This window comes from Cavia porcellus, unplaced genomic scaffold (assembly GCF_034190915.1).
Source record: "Cavia porcellus strain 051 isolate PalLab524CR breed Dunkin Hartley unplaced genomic scaffold, mCavPor4.1 scaffold_9, whole genome shotgun sequence".
In the NCBI taxonomy this organism is placed as follows: Eukaryota; Metazoa; Chordata; class Mammalia; order Rodentia; family Caviidae; genus Cavia; species Cavia porcellus.
The window spans coordinates 63,676,472-63,697,476 of NW_026947492.1; the positions used below are offsets into that span (position 1 = coordinate 63,676,472).

General features: G+C 40.0%; 1 protein-coding gene across 1 annotated transcript; it reads right to left on the reverse strand.

Moving 5' to 3' along the window:
- Window positions 1–19,712: 19,712 nt before the first annotated feature.
- LOC100716791 (olfactory receptor 52K1-like) lies at window positions 19,713–20,717 on the reverse strand. Its single transcript, XM_003463417.1, has one exon. The coding sequence runs from the start codon at window positions 20,715–20,717 to the stop codon at window positions 19,713–19,715; it is 1,005 nt and encodes a 334-aa protein (XP_003463465.1).
- Window positions 20,718–21,005: the final 288 nt, after the last annotated feature.

Sequence of the window (21,005 nt, forward strand, 5' to 3'; positions counted from 1 at the left end):
CTGTGTGACTTTGTGACTTTTGCAGGCTTCACTGAGGATGCAAGGCGTGCCTGGCAGGGCTTGCATTACAGTTTATGCAACAATTTGCCATTTCCTAAATGACTTCCCATCTTTCTCATCTTCCTTTTCTCTAATGAATGAACATTTCCCCAATGAATCGCTCCTCTTATGGGGGTGGTGTTTTTTGTAGTGGACATTATCACTTCGCTGTTGACACCTTGTATCTTTAACCACTCACCAATGTATTTTCTCTGACAGTGCTTTCCTATTATGTTTTTTTAAACTAAGATTCTTCATTTATTGAACACTTGCTACATATCAGGTTCTTCTCTGATTTTTTTTTGTGGTAAATAAAGATTAACTTAACATGAGACCCACTCTCTTAAGTGCTCATCATGACATTGTTCACTTTAGGGACAATGTTGTGTGATAGATCTCTAGAAGTTACTCATCTTTTGTGTGCAATTGAAACTTTATGCTCATTGAATAGCAACCCCTCTCTCCATGCAGTCCTTAATAGCTACCATGATACTCTGTTTATGTGAGTTTAACTTCGTATAAGTAAAGAATTTTGAAAAATTTTTCTGGCATTTATGTAATAGTCTCCAGGTTCATACCTGGTAGAATTTCCTTCCAAACAACGTTCCATGGTATCTATATACCATATTTTCTTTATCTGTTCATTTATTAGTGGACATGTATTTTGTTTCCATATCTTTTCTTTGGGAACAATGCTACAATGAATGTGGGAAAAAATATATCTCTTCCGATTTCAATTCTTTTGGCTACAGATCCAGAAGTAAGATTTTATTCTTTTGCATGTGCATACCAAATTTCCCTAATCATTTGTTGAAAAGACTGTCCTTTCCTTTTGTATATTCTTGACACCCTTGTTGGAGATCAGTTGATTGTGTAGATGTGAACTTCTGAGATTTCTATTCTGTTTTATTAATCTGTTTCTATGCCAGTAGCATATTGTTTTACTTACTATGGTCTTAGAATATATTTTTTTTGTTGTTTTTTTTTTTTTTTTTTTTGAGATGGAGTCTCATTATTAAGTGCAGGCTGGTCTTGAACTCGCTTATTGCAGACTTTCTGTTGATTGTGCCCAGAGTAGGATATAAGGATAGTGTGAGCTGTAAAGAGTTAACTCCACAACTGACTTGTTTCAAGTAGTGAGTCAGGCTGAAGTCCATGTGACTCACAAGAGCACTGCAGATGGTGGGCAGATTAGCATTATCTCTTCATCATTAGCCACAGCAAAGCCCAGAGGTATGGTCCTAAAGCGCTGGGGGCTCTGATATGGGATAATATGGCAGCTGAGGACAGATGGCTCTTCCCAAATTCTTTCCCTAGAATTGTAGTTTATTGTACTTGAACAATGAGTAAGTCATTAACAATGACCTATTCCTGGTTTCTTCTGACTTGATGCTAGAATGCTTTGTTCCGTCCTTTACAAGCCCTGCCTGCATCAGCGTCTTACACCAGCAACCACACATACCGCCTCACCCCTTCTAGGGATTGTACAACCAGTAAACACCATGGACCTGGCTGGTTTGGGTCTTTGCATAACACTGAGCACTCACCCTCTCAGTTTCCCATTTCTTTTTATCTTGTTTCTGAGTCTTTCTTTACAGTTTTGTTCTGTAGCACCAAACAGGGTGCTACAGAGATCAGGGTCTTTGCAGGAGTCCCAGATAGCTTATGTAGCCCAGGCTGGCATCAAATTCACAGTGATCTTCCTACTTTACCCTCCTGAGTTCCGGGATAAGAGATGTGCACCACCATACCCTGGTTTCTTATAATGTATTTTCAAATCAGTCAGGAAATATCTCCAGTGTTTTTCTTCTTTCTCTTAATTTATTTGGCTATTTAGGGTTGTTTACAGTGTCTACGAATTTTAGGATTGTTTTTCTGTAAAAAAAATAAATAAATAAAGTACCTCTGGAGTTTTTGATAGAAATTGAGTTAAAGCTATAGATTGCTTTAGGTAGTGTGGACAATTAACAGTATTAAGTCTTCTAAACTGCGAACACTGGAAGTTTTTCCTTAGATTTTATTTTTTGAGACAGGGTCTGGCTGTGCGTTTCAGGTTGGCCTTGAACTCATCATACAGCCCAGGCTGTCCTTGAACTTGCAGTTCTGCCTCAGCCTCTCGAGTGCTGGGATTACATACTTATGTCCTCATGCCTGGCTATTCGTGTATTCTTTGTTAATGTTTCACTGTTAATTTGTGGTTTTCAGTGTACATGTCTCTTACTTTCTTGGTTAAATTGATTCCTAAGTTTTTCATTCCTTTTGGCATTATTGTAAATGGGATTGTTTTCTTGATTTCCTTTTGGAGAGTTTGTTGTTACTGAGTTTGTTTTATTAGGTCTAACAATATTTTTTTCTGGAGAGTCTTTAGAATTTTCTACACATAAGAGCATGCCATCTGCAAACAGAGAATAATTTTACTTCTTTCCTTCTGACTTGGATGCTTTCTATTTCTTTTCTTGGTCTAAAATCTCTAAGAATACCAGAAATACACTGAATAAAAGTGGTGAGAGTGGGTGTCTGTTTTGTTTGAGACTTTAGAGGACGATCTCAGTTTTTGTATTGTTGTTTAATGCCTTTGTGCAGAATAACACAAAACTGGTGCCAGCCTTACTTGTCTGCCTTCCAGCCTTGCAGAGCTGAGCCTTCCTTCCCTGCCCCCGGCATCCTTCTGTGCTCTGCTGGGAGGCAGGGCAGACACAGCCGCTTGGCGAGCATGCTGCAAGAAAGACCAGGGAGACTGCCTCTGCTCTCCACTTCTCCCTTCTTCCTTCCTGAATAAAGGAGCCCAGTTCTGTGCTTTTTTTCAAGACTCGCAGAGCCTTGCCGGCTCCTGGAACATGGCTGTTTCATAGCTACCTCAGGAATCTTCCTCATGCTGTTTTTTGTTGCTCTGTGTGAGATGAGACAGAGGCTGGATCCTTGGAGAGAGCACACTGAAAGTCCTAGGTTACGGAATTCACCCCACTGTCCCCTTCCCCATGAAGTAGTTCTGATCTCTCCTGGTGCTGAATTGTACTTCTCTGGGGAGATACAGATGCAAGTGAAGAGAAATTGTCTTTACTGTCTCTGTGTGATCTCAATTTTGTGCTATTTTGGGTAATGAAACTTCTTAACAAACACGAGGGCTTCTCATAAAGGTATTTTAAAAAACTTGTATCACTGTTAAATCCATGTTTCTGTTGGAAACAAGGGATGAGACTTCCTATTGTAACACAATTCTGTTATCTTTAAAATATAGTTTCTGGGGCCTGGGAGGAGTAACAAAAAGAATGAGAAGCCAATTACTTCCTGGAACGTGGCGCAAGTCTTGTGGATCCCGGGAGGAGAACAAGCCAAATTCCCCCTTCCAGTGAGTCGGTGGGAGCCATGGTGGGCCTAAGAGGAGTAACAAGAAGAACAAGAAGCCAATTCACCCTTCCTGTGGGCCGACTGGCGTGTGGGCTGGGAGATAGGTGCACCCGTCAGCCCCCATAAGCAGCTGGCTGATTCAGAGGACAGGCTGAGTTGACAGCATTTGAGGTTCCAAGGCAGCACTATGCTTCTGTTGTCTGATTGACTTTGCAGGCCTGTCAGTGGTCTGGACGTCTATTGAGAGGCTAACAGTGTGCACTGAGCAAAAATGGGGAATTTCCTTCTCTTTCATTTTTGAAATCCAATAGTGTTCTGTTTTATTGTTTTGTTTTACTCAGTGTTCTGTTTTGATCGGTTTCATTTTGTTGTGTCTGATAGTATGGATGACAATTTTGAAGATAACTAGTGTTCAAATTTTAAAAACTTACTATAGTAAAAGATACATTGTATTAGTTACTTTCAAAAATTGCTCCAACTTCAAACTTATTTATCTATTATTCTTGCCACTTTTTGAGGCAGTTCTGAAAGTTGTTTTTCAGAGTGCCTTTACATGGGATGATGAAAAAATTTGGTTAATGCTGCTCCTAAGTATCATCCAGTAGAAAGGCAGGGTCATAAAAATATTGTGGTGTGTCCTTAACTATCGGATTCACTAGATCTGACACTGTGTGAGTTCTGTCTCTTCCTCAAACTCAAAATGATCATGAAAGATAAGTGTTTTGAATTGACTCAGGACATTGAGGCAGCTATGATAGTACAACCAGAAATAACTGCTTCATAAAGTGGAAGAACAGTGGGATGTGAGGGAGAGTATTTGGAGGAGTATCAATGGCAATGAATCTTTCATTGTAATATTTTTAAAACTTTTTATTATAATTTAAAATTTTTCATTAGTACATGTTTGTGTTACATAATGATTACTCCTCATAGACAGTTCATACATGTACATTACACATCTTAATTTCTATTTTCATCCCCTTGCCCTTCCCTCCTTTCTCCTTCCCTCCATCTTCTGGTCTCCTTATCTTTTACAAAAGTTCTGTTTCTTATATCTTTCATTTTACTCTGTAGTTTATTTACATTTTGAGTTTCATTATTTTTTCCCTTTGGTTTTTTTTGTTATTTATTTTTCTTTGAAGTCCATTGATCCTCACAAAAACCTAGGAAATGCAACTAGAGAAAAACGAATGTCCAACCAAAATCTAGGAACCCAGAGCTATGCAGGAGACATGGCATTGGAGCACTGGATATGCACAGGGGCAGGAGTTTGAGTTTTTTTATATAAGAGAAATCATGCAATATTTAAGCTTGGATGTCTGATTTATTTCACTTAACATTATGGCCTCAAGATATAGTCATTTTCCTATAAAATATTCAAATTTGTCCTTCTTTATGGTAGATTAGTACTCCATTGTGTATAAATGCCACAGTTTCTTTATCAGTTCACTGGTTGGTGGACACATAGGCTGCCTCCAAGATTTAGCTATTGTGAGTTGTGCTGCTATAAACATAGAAATGCGTGTATCATTTTAATATGATGTCTTTAATTCTTTTGGGAAGATAGAAGTAGAATAGCTGGGTCAAGTGGAATTTGTAGTTGTAGTATTTTGAGGACCCTCCTTACTGATTTCCATAGTGGTTGTGTTAGTTTATATTCCCACCTTTTCTCTTCACTAGTATTTATTATTATTTTATTTCTTGATGATAGCCATTTTTTCCAGAGTAAGGTAGAATTTTAGTGGTTTTTAAATTTGCATTTCTCTAATGGCTCATGATGTTGAACATTTTTCACATTTTTATTGGTTATTTGTGTGTCTTCTGAGAAATATTTGTTAATTTCATTTGCTTATTTTTGGATTGGGTCTTTTAGGGTGTCTAATTTTTTTAAGTTCTTATATGTATTCTACTTATGAGTTTACCATCTGAGGAATAGCTAGCAACATTTTTTCCTGTTCTGTAGATTGTCACTTCACTCTGTTGGTTGTTTTCTTTGCTGTGCAGAAGCTCTTTAAAAAGAATATGATATGACTCCATTTGTCCATTCCTGATGTTATTTCTTGTGCAACTGGGGTTTTAACCAGAAAGTCCTGGCCTGTATCTTCAAGAATTTTACATATTTTATCTTTCAGTAGACTAAGTGTTTCTGTTTTAACATTTAGATCTTTGATTCATTTTGGTTTTGGTTTATTATATGATGAGAGATACATGCCTAGGTTAAATCTTCTACATGTGGATAGTCAGTTTTCTCAGAACCATTTGTTAAAGGGGCTGTCTTTCTTCCAGGATATATGTTTGGCCCCTTTGTCAAAGATCAGATGGCTAACACTTCTGGAAAGGTGGTGAAGTAGTGAGCATCAGAGAAGGAGCCTCTCAGAGACATAGCAACTTGAGGAGGAGTAAAGTTGATCCCTGAGACCGAGGGAGGATCTAAAGCAGGAACTGAAGCCCATGGGGAAAGCAAAGAGAGAAACTTCAATAAAGAATAAGGAAGTAGCAGGCAATGCTTTCTCCCTGAGCTTGGACTCACCATGTGTGGAGGTCAGCATGAGCCTGAAGATGTATAGTGACTACTGGTGACCCCAGAGGTCTCCACAGAGAAGTGCACCAGAGCAACCGAATATCAGATGAAGTGAGCTACAGGGCCTAGTGTGTTATTCAGATTCAGACATCCTTCAGGATAAAGTGATTGCCCAGGAGCCATCTTGGAGAGGCCAATTGAGCTTGAAACAGTGCAGCTGCTGGCTCTATCTAGTGGCTCCCATCCAAGTTCAGGCTGGCAGGGTCACATGGACTGATTTGTGCTAAATAGGTCTGGTTTCACCTTCACAGCCAGAAACCAGCCAGAATATCAGTGGTAATAAATGTGAGATTATCCACTACCTCTCTGTAATGTGACTGCTAGCTTGTTGGGGTTAGTCAACATGGATCTGGACCCTGTCTGCCCATGTTGTGTAGACAGCAGAGACACACCTTGAAGTGGACATTTATTTCTTATCTATTTTCTTCTTTCTCTATTTTCTTGTATTATTTTTATTTCCTTTTCTTTGTTTATTCTTATTTTTATTTGTGTAAACATGGCTTCTAGTTTTTGTTTTGTTTTTATTTCTCCTTTCTCACTTTTCTTCCTGTTTTCTTTACTGGTTTCTCAAAATTTGTGTGGTCCTCCTTTGTCTTCTAGCTTTGCTTCAAATCTTTTTCTCTTTTTCTTTTTATGCATTTATCCCCTAATCCTTTTTAAATTTTTCTCCATGAGGGGCAAATTGCCATATTAAGGGTTTATTTATGGCATAGAATTTTCTGGTTCATTTTAGATTTTCTTGTATAACCAGAAATCTAGTTCATATGATTAAAGGTGACGAATTCATCATTGCCTTAGTTTGTCATTTTCTAGGCTGTGTTTGATGGTATTATTATTGCTGATTGTACTACTTTAGCCAAGGTGACATAAATTGTTCTTATCAGTTGTTCTTCCTGGTATATCAAGACTAAAATTGCCTATGGGTCATAAAAATATGTAGGCCTACTATAGACCAGTGCCAAAGTACCAAATGCTGGGACAGGTAGGCAGCAACTTCTCATTGCCAATAAACTGAGGTGGTAGGATCTGGCAACAGACAGAAAAGCCAGCTATATCTAGAAGAGACCTCTGGGAAGTAGTCATTTCCTAAGGGCTGTAAATGATAGCAATAAACCTACTCACTATAGGCAATTTATAAATATCAGCCCAGAAATTAAACTTACAAAAGAGAAAACAAGAAGATACTTAAATAAGATGCAACCCCAGACATCCAAATCACCAAAGGCAAAACCCGAGGGACAATGTGGTGGAACAGTCCAAAAGTCACCTACCTAGACTTTCTGAAGTGGTAACAACATAGCAAATGAACAAAACTCTAGAAAAATATCAAATCAGAAATAATTTCTCAGATGACTGCAGAGATGGTGGCCATAATGAAAGATATGTTTAATACTTTAGAACAGATACATACTAAAAAAGTAGATGATGTTAGGAAAATGATGGAAACCATTAATGCTCGATATAGGAAAGAAATGGAATCCATGAAACAGATTCAAATGGATATCCAGGAAATTAAAAATTCCATTGTAAGTGTATTCAGCAGAATAAGCCAATGTGAGGATAGAATCTCAGATATAGAAGGCAAGATTGTGGTTAGTGATCATGAAAAGAAAGATTTCTTAAAAATAGTAGAAGGTGGTAAATAGGAAGATGGGGGCTTGACAGTTAGCAGGGTAGAGAGCCTCTCAGAGAAAAACAACTCAGACGCTAGAATTTAACACCATGGAGAAGACCAAACAAAAGGAGAGGGATTCTCATGACCCAGGAAGAAACTGAGGAGAAAGAAAAAGAAAAAAAAAAAAAAAAAAAAAAAAAAAGAAAGAAAGGAAGGAAGGAAAACATGGACAAAAGGCTGGAACCAGATGAACTCTCAACAGGGCTAGTCCTGCACTGTGCTAGGCGCACCTTGGCATCGGATGACTCACCATCACACTGAAGTTGCAGTCACCACAATCAGGGGTTGGAGAGCCCAGGGCCCTTGGTGGGAGGATGTGGTGCAATAGAGAGTGGAACCAGCATGGAGAGCTGCATTAACCTGTGGTGAGTACTAAGAATTGGGTCCTGCAGGGGTGTGACCAGCTGGATGACATATTGGAGTTGGGCAGGATGGGCCTGAACCCAGAACTGCAGTGGCATCAGTCAGCTGCTCCTGGCTCAAAGAGGACTGGTGGGATCTTCTTGGGCTGGGTCATGCCCCTGGTTGGGACCCAATAGCTAGGGATGAAACTGTCCCGAACGTGTGACATCCACACAGCACGGACTAATGTGCTGAAGGCACTCGCTGATTGACTGGCTCAGAGGAGAGGGGCCAGCCCACATCATCCCTGCATACACCTCACAGATCAACAGCAAACTGGAGAGGGCAGCAATCCTTTAGCCAGCACACTTTGGAAAAACTGTAAGCAATATGGAAAGGGCCTGAGACCTCCACCATACACCTGTCTGAAAGAAACCAGAAACATGGTGAGAGAAAGAAACAAGAAAAAGCCTCCAGCCACTGACCCAGGGAAAATAAGTCCAGAAGAGGTAAATACAGAGGAGATCAAGGGCAGCAATCATGCAATATCAGCCACAGCATCAGCGGACATAAAGAAATATTTCATGACCTCATAGATGATTTTAAAACTGAAATTCTAATTCAAGTAAGGCGAATATAAAAAGATTAATAAAAGAAATGCTGAGCACCTCTCAAGAAGACATAGATGGAAGAAAGGAGGAACCCAAAAAAAGGAGAGAAACCTTTGATGAAAAATATAAACAAAATCTAGAATACATGAAACAGATCCAAAGAGATTACCAGGAAATTAAAAACTCCATTGAAGGCTGGCAAAATTCCTTGACAGAAACTACAGTTAGACTTTCAAAACTTGAAGATAGATTTGCAATGTGTGATCATGAAAGAAAAGACCTCTTAAAAATAACAAGGAACCAGGAAATAACAATACAAGGCTAGAAGATGACAAGAGGACCTATAACTTAAGAATAAAAAATGTGAGAGAAGAAACAGGAATAAACACAAATGAATTACAAAGGCTATTCACAGAAATAATTAAGGAAAACTTCCCAAGCATAGGAAAAGGAAATGATATCCAGATAAATGAGGTATACAGAACTCCAGCGAGTTACAACCAAAATAGATCTATACCCAGACATATAATAATCAAGATCCCAGAAATTCATCACAAGAACAGAATATTAAAAGCAGTCAGAGAAAATAAATAGATCACTTATAAAGGAAAACCTATCAAATTCACGTTGATATTCAAATTCTCAACACAAACTATCAAATCAAGGAGAGCTTGGAGCAAAGTATTCCAAGCCCTGAAAGAAAATAACTTTCAACCCAGATTGATGTACCCTGAAAAACTGTCTCTCAAAATTAATAGAGAGACAAGATGTTTCCATGACACAGAGGAACTGTGGGAGTTCGTGACCACCAATCCAGCCCTACAAAAAATACTGAAGGACATTCTGGAGAGAGAGAAAAAAATACCACGATTCCAGCAACAATAGCAGAGAGGCCTCAATGAATGGGGGCAGACAGTGGAATGAAGGAGAAAAGTAGACAATCAACAGCAGAAAATAGTGTGGTAGAGATGAGGCAGAGAAGACTGGCTATAATCTCTAACACAGATGGCCATTATACACTAACAGAAAGAAGCATGGGCAGAGTAGATCAGGGGATAGGGTCCATCAAGATGCTCTGAATAGGAAATATAATCAACCTGAAAGAGGTTTAATGAAATAAAGTCAAAGATGAGAAAACGATGCTCTATGTCGGGGAACCATAGAGATATAGGGACAGCTCGTCCAGCAGCTGCAGATAGGTTGAAAAGTCATGACACTTTTGTGCAGTGTAGACCAACTCAGCTATGAGGAGGGAAAACCCTGAGGTTTTGGTAGTTAACGGAATACAGCTCAAGATCATGCTTAGGTGTGAAAAGGCTCAGCACTACTTGAGTAGATAATGGATTGCCACCCTAATCTATAAACTGGCGGAGTTGGTGGGACCCAAAATGTACAAAGCACCCTGAAAAAGGGAAAGGGGAGGAACTGTCTAAAAAAGGAAGGCAGAGGAGATTGTTAATAGTATATCAGGATTTAAAAGACACATTAATCTTATCACTCTGTTTAGTTTGATTTTATTCTGTTCTAGTCTGTCTACTCATAATAGATTTGAGGGCACAGACAGCTATCCCCAAAATAGCAGGATATACTATGGTAACTATTATTAATTTCCTATTAACTTAAACTGAAGCCCTACATTGTCTTACTATGACCTATCTTATTTAAATCTGTTTTGTTAGATCGCTGTTTTGTCTTGACTGATTTTATTTGAATTTGGTATGCTTGATAGCATCAAGTCTAAGAGTAGAGGCAACTACTCTGCAGACAAGATGCAATAGGATACCCATTCCAGTTTGATTATTAACTGCTTTTGAAGTCCTATAATGTTTCCAATGTTGTGTTTTTATTGATATTGCTATGTAGTGCTATGTTCAATTATATTATGCCTAATGGTATAGACAATTCTATTGAAAATAACAAGAGACATCATAGTAGCTACTGTAGATCACCCAGTATTGTGGTTTTATATGTCTTTTTTGTTTCATGTTTTTCTAGGAATTTGTTTTGTTGTCTTGTTTTGATCTGAAGACCACAAGAAATCAATCCAGCAGCTGCTAGATGATGCAAACAAGCATAACAAGATGGATTGCAGTCAATGAGAAAGCAGGGAATAGTGCAAATGCATAAAAGACCTGTTCACAAATGTTATGGCAGAAAAATTCCCTGCAAGGAAAAAATAATTTGATATACAGATAAGTGAGACATATAGAACTCCCATTAGCTATGATTAAAAAAATCTATGCAAGGTCTATAGTACTCAGGATTCCAGAAACTCAACACAAGAATATAATATTAAAAGTTGTTAAAGAAAAGAAACAAATTGCCTGTAATGCAAAGGCTATCAGAATCACAGCAGACTTCTCAATACAAACCCTCAAGTCAAGGAGTCCTTGGAGTTAAGTGTTTCAAGCCCTAAAATAAAACAGCCTTCAACCAAGATTCATATATCCCACAAAACTCTCTTTCAAAACTGATGGAGAAAAAAGATACTTCCCTGACAAAGAACACCTGAGGAAATTCATGAACAACGTACCAACACTCCAAAATGTTCTGAAAGACATTCTAGAAAAAGATAATAAGTGTTACAACTCCGTGAAGCTCCAAGAGAATGAATCTGTCAGGCAAAGCAAACAAACAGAGGGAAAAAGGGAGCCAACAATAAAAAATAACATGACAAGGATAAGTCAAATCATACAAATTATAGCCACCAGTGTTAATGGTTTAAATACACCAATCAAGAAAAGTGGACAGCAGAATGGGTCAAGAAGCAAGACCCAACAATATGTTGCATACAAGAAACATCTTTAATTGAAAAAGAGATTCGTAGACTGATAGTCAAAGGATGGACAATACTCCATGTGGTAGGAACCTGGAAAAAATAAATATATATGCACCAAATAGTAGTGTACCCAACTATATAAAACAAATATTAACAGATATGAAAAACCAAGTAAACATTAATGTAATTGTAACGGGGAACCTCAATATCTCCCTGTCACACATAGATCAACTAGATAAAAAGATTGACAATAATTTATTAGAACTGAACCAAACTTTTGAACAAACTGACTTGGTAGATATCTACAGAGTGTTCCACTTCACAACAGACTTTGCACATGCTGAAGATTAAAACTAGATCCATATCTTTCACCATGCACTAAACTAAAATTGAAATGAGACAAAGACCTAAATGTTAAAACAGAAGCATTAAATCTAAACATTCTATTTGAAAGATAAGATAGGTAGAACTCTTGAAAAAATTGGTGTAGGGAGACTTCATGAGTAAAAATTCATTTACATAGGAACTATCACAGGGAATCACAACTGGGATCTCATCTTATTAAAAAGTTTTTGCAGAGCAAGAGAAACCACCAACGGAGTGGAGAGACAATCCACAGTATGGGAAAAATGTTTGCCACCTGTTCCTCAAAGGAGTACTATCTAGAATATGTAAAGAACTAAAAAAATCAGACCCCCTCCTCAAATTGAAAGATCCAATCCAAAAATGGGCACCTGAAATAAAAACACTTCTCAGATGAAGAAGTAGAAATGGCAAGTAAATACATGAAAAAATGTTCAACATCACTGGCATTTGAGAAGGGAAAATTAAAACTGTAGCAGGAAAAAATTAGAACTGTAGCACTCTCAGCAAATATACTTATTTGTTAGTTGCCCAGGTAACAGTAACAGTTTCAGTTCCAGTTTCTGTTACTTTTGTTTCTTAAAAACAGTTGGTCATTGTGATGCATAACTGGTCACTATGTTGCACGTCCTAAGAAGCAATCAATGACAGCCAAATACTCTGCCTTTATACTTCCCTTTGCAGACTCCATATAAAAACTTCCCTCCCCGAGAGTTGGAGGCCAGACATTTTGAGGGACAATTGATTCCCTGTCAGTGCCTGTTGATGTAAAGTAAATCTGCCTCCAAATCCTGGGTGTCATATTGGTGTGTCTGCTTGCCATTGCAAAACAACACTGCAATTTCACCTCACCCCAGAAAGAATGACTATTATCAAGAAATCAATCTATAATCAATGCTGGCTGGGCTGTGGGGGGAAAAAGGAGCTCTTTTCCACTGTTGATGGGAGTGGTGTAACCACTGTGGAAATCAGTGTGCAGATTCCTCCAAAACTAGGACTAGAGGTTTCATTTGACCTAGTTATTCCCCTTCTGGATATCTTCCTGAAAGAATTACAAGCCTTACACCACAGCAATATACGCACATCTGTGTGTGTGTGTTTTTTTTTTTCACATCTGTGTTTTATAGTGGCACAATTTGTAATAGCCAAATCTTGGAAATAGCTCAAATACCATCAACTCATGAATAGATAAAGAAGATGCATGCTTTTTTATTATACAAGAGTACTACTCTTCTGTAAAGAAGGATAAGCTCAAGACATTTCTAGCTAAATGGATGCATCTTGAGACTGTACTGTTAAGTGAAATAAATTGGAGGACACACATGCACAAATACTGCATTGTTTCTTTGGTGTGAGAAACTGAAAATGTAAATAAGGACCAAAATGGCTTGGCATGGTGGCACCACCTGTAATCCCAGCACTCGGGAGGCTGAGTTAGGAGAATTGATGTGAGTCTGATGCCAGGCTGTGTGACATAGTGAGTTCAAGGCCAGCCTGTACTACATAGGGAGACCTTGTCTCAAACATGAAGGTGAATAGGGTGGAGAGGTGGAAAGAAGGGAAAAGAAAAAAATGAGAAAAGAAGGAAAAAATGGAAAAAAAGTTTTGTAAATAAGAGAAGGAAGAGAGGATGAAAGGAGGGTAGGGAAATGGGAAAAACAAGAAACAAGTTATATCATGTACAGGTACAAATTCCCTATGTTGAATGTGGTCATTATGTGTACCTAACATATATAAATAAACTTAATTAATAAGAAGAAAAGATCAGATGGCTGGATGCGCCTGGAGTTGTTTCTGCATCCTTTGTTCTGTTTCACTGATTCTCTCATGTCTGCTTTGTGTCAGTACCATGATTCTTTTAATTGCAGCTTTATAGTATAACTTGAAGTTCAGTATTGTGATGCCTTCTGCTTTGCTCTTTTTAGTCCAGGACTGGCTTTGCTATCTGGTCTCATCTGGCCACATGTGAATTTTGCAATTGTTTGTTGTAGTTCTGCGAAGAATGCTGTTGGCATTTTGATTGGGATTGTATTAAATCTGTATGTCAGTTTTGGAAATGTGACCATTTTAATACGATTGCCTCTGTGTATCCAGGTTGGGAGATATCTTTCTATTTTCTGATGTTCTCTTTAATCTCTTTTTTCAGAATACTGCAGTTTTCATTGTAGCAGCCTTTCACTTCCTCAGTCAGGTTAATTCTTAAGAATTTAATTTTCCTTGATGTTATTGTGAATGGTATTGTTTTTCCTAATTTCTGTCTCAGTGAGTTTATTGCTGGTGTACAGGAAGGTTGCTGAGTTTTGTGTTGATTTTGTATCCTGCTACATTACTGATTTGGTATTAATTCTAGGAATCTTCTGGTGGAATTTTTTGGATCTTCTATGTAGAGGATCATGTCACCTGCAAATCTGACTTTGTGCTTTTGTATAAATATCTGTTTATTTCTATGTCTTGCCTGATTACTCTGGCTAATGTTTTAAGTACTATATTGAACAGGAGTGGTGAGAATCTTTGGATCCAGCTGATATGGATGGTAGATAGTGAATCACTGTTAATATCTATTTGGTTTCCACAGTCATGTTTTTTGTGAAGGCTGGAGCTTGCCCTGCCTTTCCCGCTGGATAGAAGTCATTAATAGTGACTGCTCTAAGCCTGTAGTCAATCTGGTAACTCCCAATTTTTGTACCCCCCTCTTTCCCCAAGGCCATGGTTTCTCTACCTAGTTTATGTTCTTGGGGTTTGTGAGGTGCTTCCCTCCCCTCTGCTCTGGAGGCCCCTCTGTCCTATACCTTAGTTGCCATGGCAACTGTCCAAGACAGGGCATGTCTTGGTGAATGGGAAAAGTAAACAGGCCACTGAGACCGGTAGTGGGGCGTGGGTTCAATCATACTATTACCAGAAATTTCAGACTCAGCTGCCTCTCAAAGCCATATACTCTGGGTCTGACTTCTCACCATGGGGTGCAGGATCCCACTCCAACTCTGTATCTCCCATGGCCATCTCCCACTAAATCCTGTGGCAGGACAATACTATAAACCCTGGGTGTATACTTGCTTTCCAGTTGCTCAGGCAGCTCAGTCCCAAATCATTAAGCCATTCCTGAAATGGCTCCTGATTAAATCCTCTTAGATATGGCAGAGACTGCACTGGACTTTTCCCCTAATTCCAGCCTGCCTTGTGGAAGGAATCACTTTCAGAGTAAAATGCCATAGTGTTTTTGCAGCTTAAAATAGCTGTGGGCTTCTCTTGGAGTCAGTGCTGGCCAAGTCCTCTGAGTCTCTCTGGAGTCACTGACCTTTCAGGCTTAGCCTGCATCAGTGGAGTCAGGGACCCCTCCCTTAGAGCCAGGGTTAGCCTTCTAGACTTCCTTGTTCATTTCTATGTGCTGTGATTTATCTTTCCAGCTTTTCTCCAGTTTCTAGTCTTCCTGTCAGCTCTCTCCCGATCCCAGATTCATCTACCTTTCTTCTTTCATTTCTCTCCTCTCCTCTCCTCTCCTCTCCTCTCCTCTCCTCTCCTCTCCTCTCCTCTCCTCTCCTCTCTCTCTTTCTTTCTTTCTTTCTTTCTTTCTTTCTTTCTTTCTTTCTTTCTTTCTTTCTTTCTTTCTTTCTTTCTTTCTTTCTTTCTCTCTTTCCAAGTTGCCTCAACTCCAGGACCTGGAGAGGCTACACTTGGTTGCCAGTCTGTCCTCCAGCAGCATAAAACACTGTCTACCTTAAAACCTACTTTGTAATTGCTGTGTGAAGTACTAATGCTGACTCTCATGGGTATACACACATCAATAAGCACTTACTGCTCACGTGTCTTCATGGCTGACTAAGGAGCTCTGTTGATTTTGCTCATGTGTACAGATTCAGGCTGTCTGTTAATCTCTGCTGGCCTTGATTGGGATGGCTCAGCTCTGCTCCTTGTGCTTTTCATCATTCTACAAGTTTGTCTGAGACCGCTTTCATAGCAGAACTGCTTGACCACAAGAAGAAACATTTAAGGGCTTGCTCTGGATCTGCTAATAATTCACTGAATTGAGAATCTGAATGGTAGAGCAAAGTATATGAACAAAGAACCATCATTATATGTCCATCATTGCAATGTCCATCACAAGGATTACTTTGGGACTATCTTATTTAACTGACTGAACACAATATAATGTCTCTTGTGACCTTTAGTAGACTAAAATTGTTCTCTTCTCATTTGCAAAATGTACAAGCCATGTGCCATATAGCACTTCTCTAATCTGTTTTTGCTTTGTTTTGTTTTCTTCAGATAGGGTCTCACCATGTAGCTCTGGCTGGCTTTGATCTCATACCAATCCTCCTGCATCAGACACTCAGGTGCTGGGATTACTTAGAGGTGTGCTCCAGTGTGGCGGGTATGGTCTTCTTGAACTTTCTTCTTTGTATATTGGAACAACCAAGTTGGAGCATAATGACTTCTATGGTGCTCATTGCTGGTCTTGATTGCACCCAGGGCCATTGTCTCTACACTTTTTTATTCTTCTCCTCTGTCTTCTTCTCTTCTTCAAAAGAAAAATCAAGAAACGTGTTTTCCTCCTATACACAATACTTTTTATATGCCTTATATGTTATTATTTTGAAGTGGTACTGGTTGAAAGCTTAGGATATGAGTTAGAAAATAAGGTATTACATTAAAGTGCAGTTAGATGTTTGCCTAGAGAAAAGGAGAGAAGCCTAACCCTCACCCCACTGTTGTTATCCAAAGACTTTCATCTTCTCATCTTGTCTGTCTTTACTGACCTTTTATGGAGAGTGTCAGGTTCTATCAGCTACCTTCTACTGTGTGTTAGGAAAAAGATACCTGTGTGACTAAGGGATCAAATTCTGTTAAAGAAAGGAAATATTTGATTTGAATATGTGTTGTATGAAATAACCATGTGTGAGTATCCTTGACACTGTGCTCAGTAATGTGAGAAGCCACATCTTGAAATGGAATGTTTTACCCTCAGTGACTCTCTACTACCGATAAAATAATCACTCATTTTTCCTGTGTCCCTGTCATGACTTGTGTTTAGATGACCCCCCAAAGCCTCATGCAGTCATAGTTGGTGCTTTTTCAGAGGTAGCTGGATCTAAAGTGGGTGATGCTGGGAATAAGGATGCGTGATTACTAAATTAGTGGCTTGGCACAGCTCTGCGTGTGGATAACGGGGAGGCCCATCTTGGGTGTGGTGCTAACTGCCTTAAAGGCATGTACCTTAGAGATAGACTGTAAGGGACAGAAAGAGAGCTGCTGTGGCTGCTTGCTTGCTTGCTCCTTCATTGCTTTGCTGCCTTCCTGCCTTTTGCGGTTCACCGTGAACTGTTGCTCCTCTGCCATGTGCCACACCCTGCCTGGGAGCCAGTCAGCTATGAACTGAAGTCTCTACAAACTGTGAGCTAAATAACCTTCTTTAACTTTGGGTGTCAGGTATTTTCGTCTCAGAAAAGAGTAAGATAATCCTCTTCTTTCTTCATTATTATCACAAAACAGCTTCAATATGCTTTACCCATTTTCAGAAGAGGCACAGTGGCATAGTTAATCTTTCCTTTTTGATTCCTCCCATTCTTTTGAAATGAAGTACAGTCGACCCACTATATTTATAGATATCTATTTTTAAAAAGTTGTACCTATTTTGAACATGTACACTTGTTATTATTCCCTAAATATTACAGTAAAATTCTGATTTGCATAGCATTTATATTACATTATGTATCACAAGTATCCTGTAGATGAAAGTTATATGCAGATACTATGTGACTTCATATAAGGGACTGAACATCCATAAGCCTTACTGTGGAGGAGGAGAATCCTGGAGCCCGTCTTCCAAGAATACTGAGAGATGATTGTACTGTTTATTCATGTCAGTGATCTACCCAACAGCCTTGTTTAATTGTCATGACTTTCAACACAAGTAACGTATTGTCCATCTATGGTCACAAATACCATGATCATATTCTGGGTCACCACCAGTGTTTTCAGGCATCTTATTCCTTCTCCCCACTATCTCTAAATTATGTCCAATGATGATCTCTAAGTCTTACATTTTTATTCAATTGCGCTGTGTCTTCCTGTTTTCTTTACCTTTCCAATACTTGAATGTTAGGTAGTGCAATGACTCTCCCTAGTACTCCCATTTTTCTGTTGCACCCTCTGACAGTGACATAGAAGCTTGGACGGTTAAGTCTCGGGGGCAACAGTTCATCTGTGCAGCTCTTCATCCTTTCCCTCTCTTTTTGATAACAGAAGGCTCTCTCCTTTCCTGCTTTGCTCTTGCTCCCATATGGTATCTTCTTTATCGGATCATGCCTTGGTTTTCCTCTCAACTAGATCTTCTATTTATTAGGAAGGTAATAATATTACCTTCATTTTACAGTTCCGGAAAATAAAGTTCAGAAAAATTCTAAGATTTCCCCATGGTCTCACGATCTGTAAGTGACTAAGTGAAGAATCAATCTCAGATCTCTCTCTCTCTCTCTCTCTCTCTCTCTCTCTCTCTCTCTCTCTCTCTCTCCAAGCCTCATGTTTTTTTTTACACTGCAAAGATTACACACATGATCTTCTCTGCCTTCTCCTCCACCTACTGCTTTCTGTCTGCCTGCCATGAACTTATATCCATCCTGACAGAGTCATAGTGGCTTTATTTAAGTCATCACCATTCTACTGTATTGAAACTGCTTAACTAATGCTTATGCATCTTTCAAACTATGCTTGTATGTTTTCTAAACTTTAAGTTCCATGAAGGCACAGGCTGAATTATGCTCATCACTGTGTCGCCAGCCCTGAAGAAGGAAACAGTCACCACACATGTCTGAGGAAAGAGGCCCCACCGTCCTCTTTCTCTTTGATCCATCAGAGGATCTAACATTGCTGACTACTCCAACCTTTCTCACAGTCTCCTTCCCTTGCTTTGGTAAAGCCATTTGCCTTGTTTTCTTTCCGCCTGGACACACAAACTCAGCCTTCTTATTTACACTGGTCTATCTCTTTTCACCTCTGCTGTCACAGGTTAGGTTCAGGTCACTGTTTTCTCATCTGGACAAGTTTTGAAGCCTTCTGACAGCCATCTCGGCCTCCAGGCCTGTCTCTCTCCACCACTTTCTACCATGATAGCTGTGAAGCATAAATATGATTTTCCCACATCCTTACTTTGGTATTTCGAATGATTACCTCCTACCTGGATTAAAAACTAAAGTTCCTTCTCATGACAGATAAGGTCTTTCATTGTCCGGCCTCTGCCTACCATCCAAGCTTCATTTCCTTCCATAGCCGCACACCGTCTCTATGAGCTTATTGGTGAGCGCCCTTATCTGCCATTCTTAGCCATGCCTCTAGCTTTCCCCCAGCCTCCTCCTTTGCTTAGAATGAGTTTACTCTTCTCCATTTCTTTCCTCCCCAGAGAACTTTGATTATTCTTCAAACCAACTCAAATTGACCTTCTCTTTGAAGTATTCCTATTTTTATTGAGCACATCTTCCTTGATCTTCCCACAGAATTTTGCATATAAAGTTATTATTATTATTATTATTATTATTATTATTATTATTCTTTTGGTATCAAGGATCAAACTCAGGACCTTGTGCTTTCCAGGCAGGTGCTGTGCCACTGAGCTGCATCCCCAGGGTTAAGTTATTATTGAATATTACATTCCTATAGTTCCTAGATTTGTAATACCCTTGGGAAGAGACACATTTTCCCCTTTCTTTGCAATTACAGGGTTAGCATGATGCATATATAATAAATATTTGATGAATGAGTGAATGACTAAAATGTGCAGAAAGCAGGGAGAAAATTTAGAAGCCAAGATAGAAACTTGCTGTAACTCTGGGTGAGGAGCGATTTTTCAGAAAATAGAAATAAGACTCTCAAAGGTGAATGCAGACAGCCAAGCCAAAAACACAACAGGGATGACTTTCTCACATAATTAATTTCCTCTCACTAAATAGTGAGAGTGACTTTAGGATTTAAAGTTCCAGAGAATCAGCAGGGAATCTCCCTATGCGAGGACAGCGACTGGGGATTCTTGGTGGGGACCTGCTGGCTTGTCCATTGGAAGAGAGTTGCCAGGTGCTGCCTGATTTCCTTGGTCCTGGCCCCGTAGATGATGGGGTTGAGCAGGCACGGGAGCAGCAGGTAGAAGGCGCTAAGCAGGTTGTGCACGTCCTGGGAGGCAGTGCGGGCCACACGGTAGACAATGGATGAGGACATGGTGGAGGAGTAGACGGTGAAGATGACCAGCAGGTGGGAGCCACAGGTGTTCAGGGCCTTGGAGCGGGCTCCACCTGACGAAATCCTGAAGGCAGCATGAATGATGCGGGAGTAGGAGGCTCCTAGTAGGAGCATGTCCAGGACTCGATTGAAGATGCGGACAGTGAGCCCCACGGTCTTGTTCAGTGAAATATCCCCGCAGGAGAGTTTCATGAGGGCCATGTGCTCACAGGCAAAATGGTGGATCACATCTGAGCGGCAGAAACGGACTCGAGAGGCCAACCCCACCACTGGAGCAACTATGCATGTGCTCCTGACTGTTGCTGCCCCCAGCAGACCAGCCAGCAAATGGCCTGTCACTATCTCTGGGTAGCGGAGAGGGTAGCAGATGGCAACATAACGGTCCAGTGCCATGACCAGGAGGATGTTGCAGTCAAAGACAATGAGGAAGTAGATGCAGAACATCTGGAGCAGGCAACGAGCCAGAGAGATGCGGTTGAAGCGTGTGGAGAAGCTGAAGAGCATGGCAGGCACCACGGTGGTGGCGGCACAGATGTTGACAGCCAGGAGCAGGGCAATGAGCAGGTACATGGGCTGGTGCAGGCTGCGCTGGGCTACCACAGTGTAGATGACCAGGGCATTGGCGGAGAGGATCACCAGGTAGAGGCTGAGGAAGGGCAACACCAGGAGGATGCGAGACTCCCGCATCCCTGGGAAGCCCACCAGGAGGAAGCTGCTGTAGGAACCATTGGAGCTGCCATTGCCCCACCCTGGCATCATCCCTGGGGGAGCAGGATGGCTCTAGGACTGGGGAGAAGGAGTTTTTGTGCCAGAACCCAGGTCTTCCTGCCCCAGCCTCACCGGGCTGGAGTGAGTGCTTTGGTTTTTATGAGTTTCCTATATTCTGAAGGAAAAAGAAAGACATTTAGGGTCATCAAGTCTTTGCTTTCATCTGAAACAAATTCCTTTAAGGCAGACACTAGGTGTGGAATTACTGGGCTGAAGGACATGAGCAGTTTTGTGGATTTACCTGGAAGTTGTATGAATTTTTCATGGACTCACTGG

Excerpts from the sequence above, each read along its gene's own strand:
- LOC100716791 (XM_003463417.1), bottom strand. The coding sequence starts at position 20,717 with ATGCCAGGGTGGGGCAATGGCAGCTCCAATGGTTCCTACAGCAGCTTC.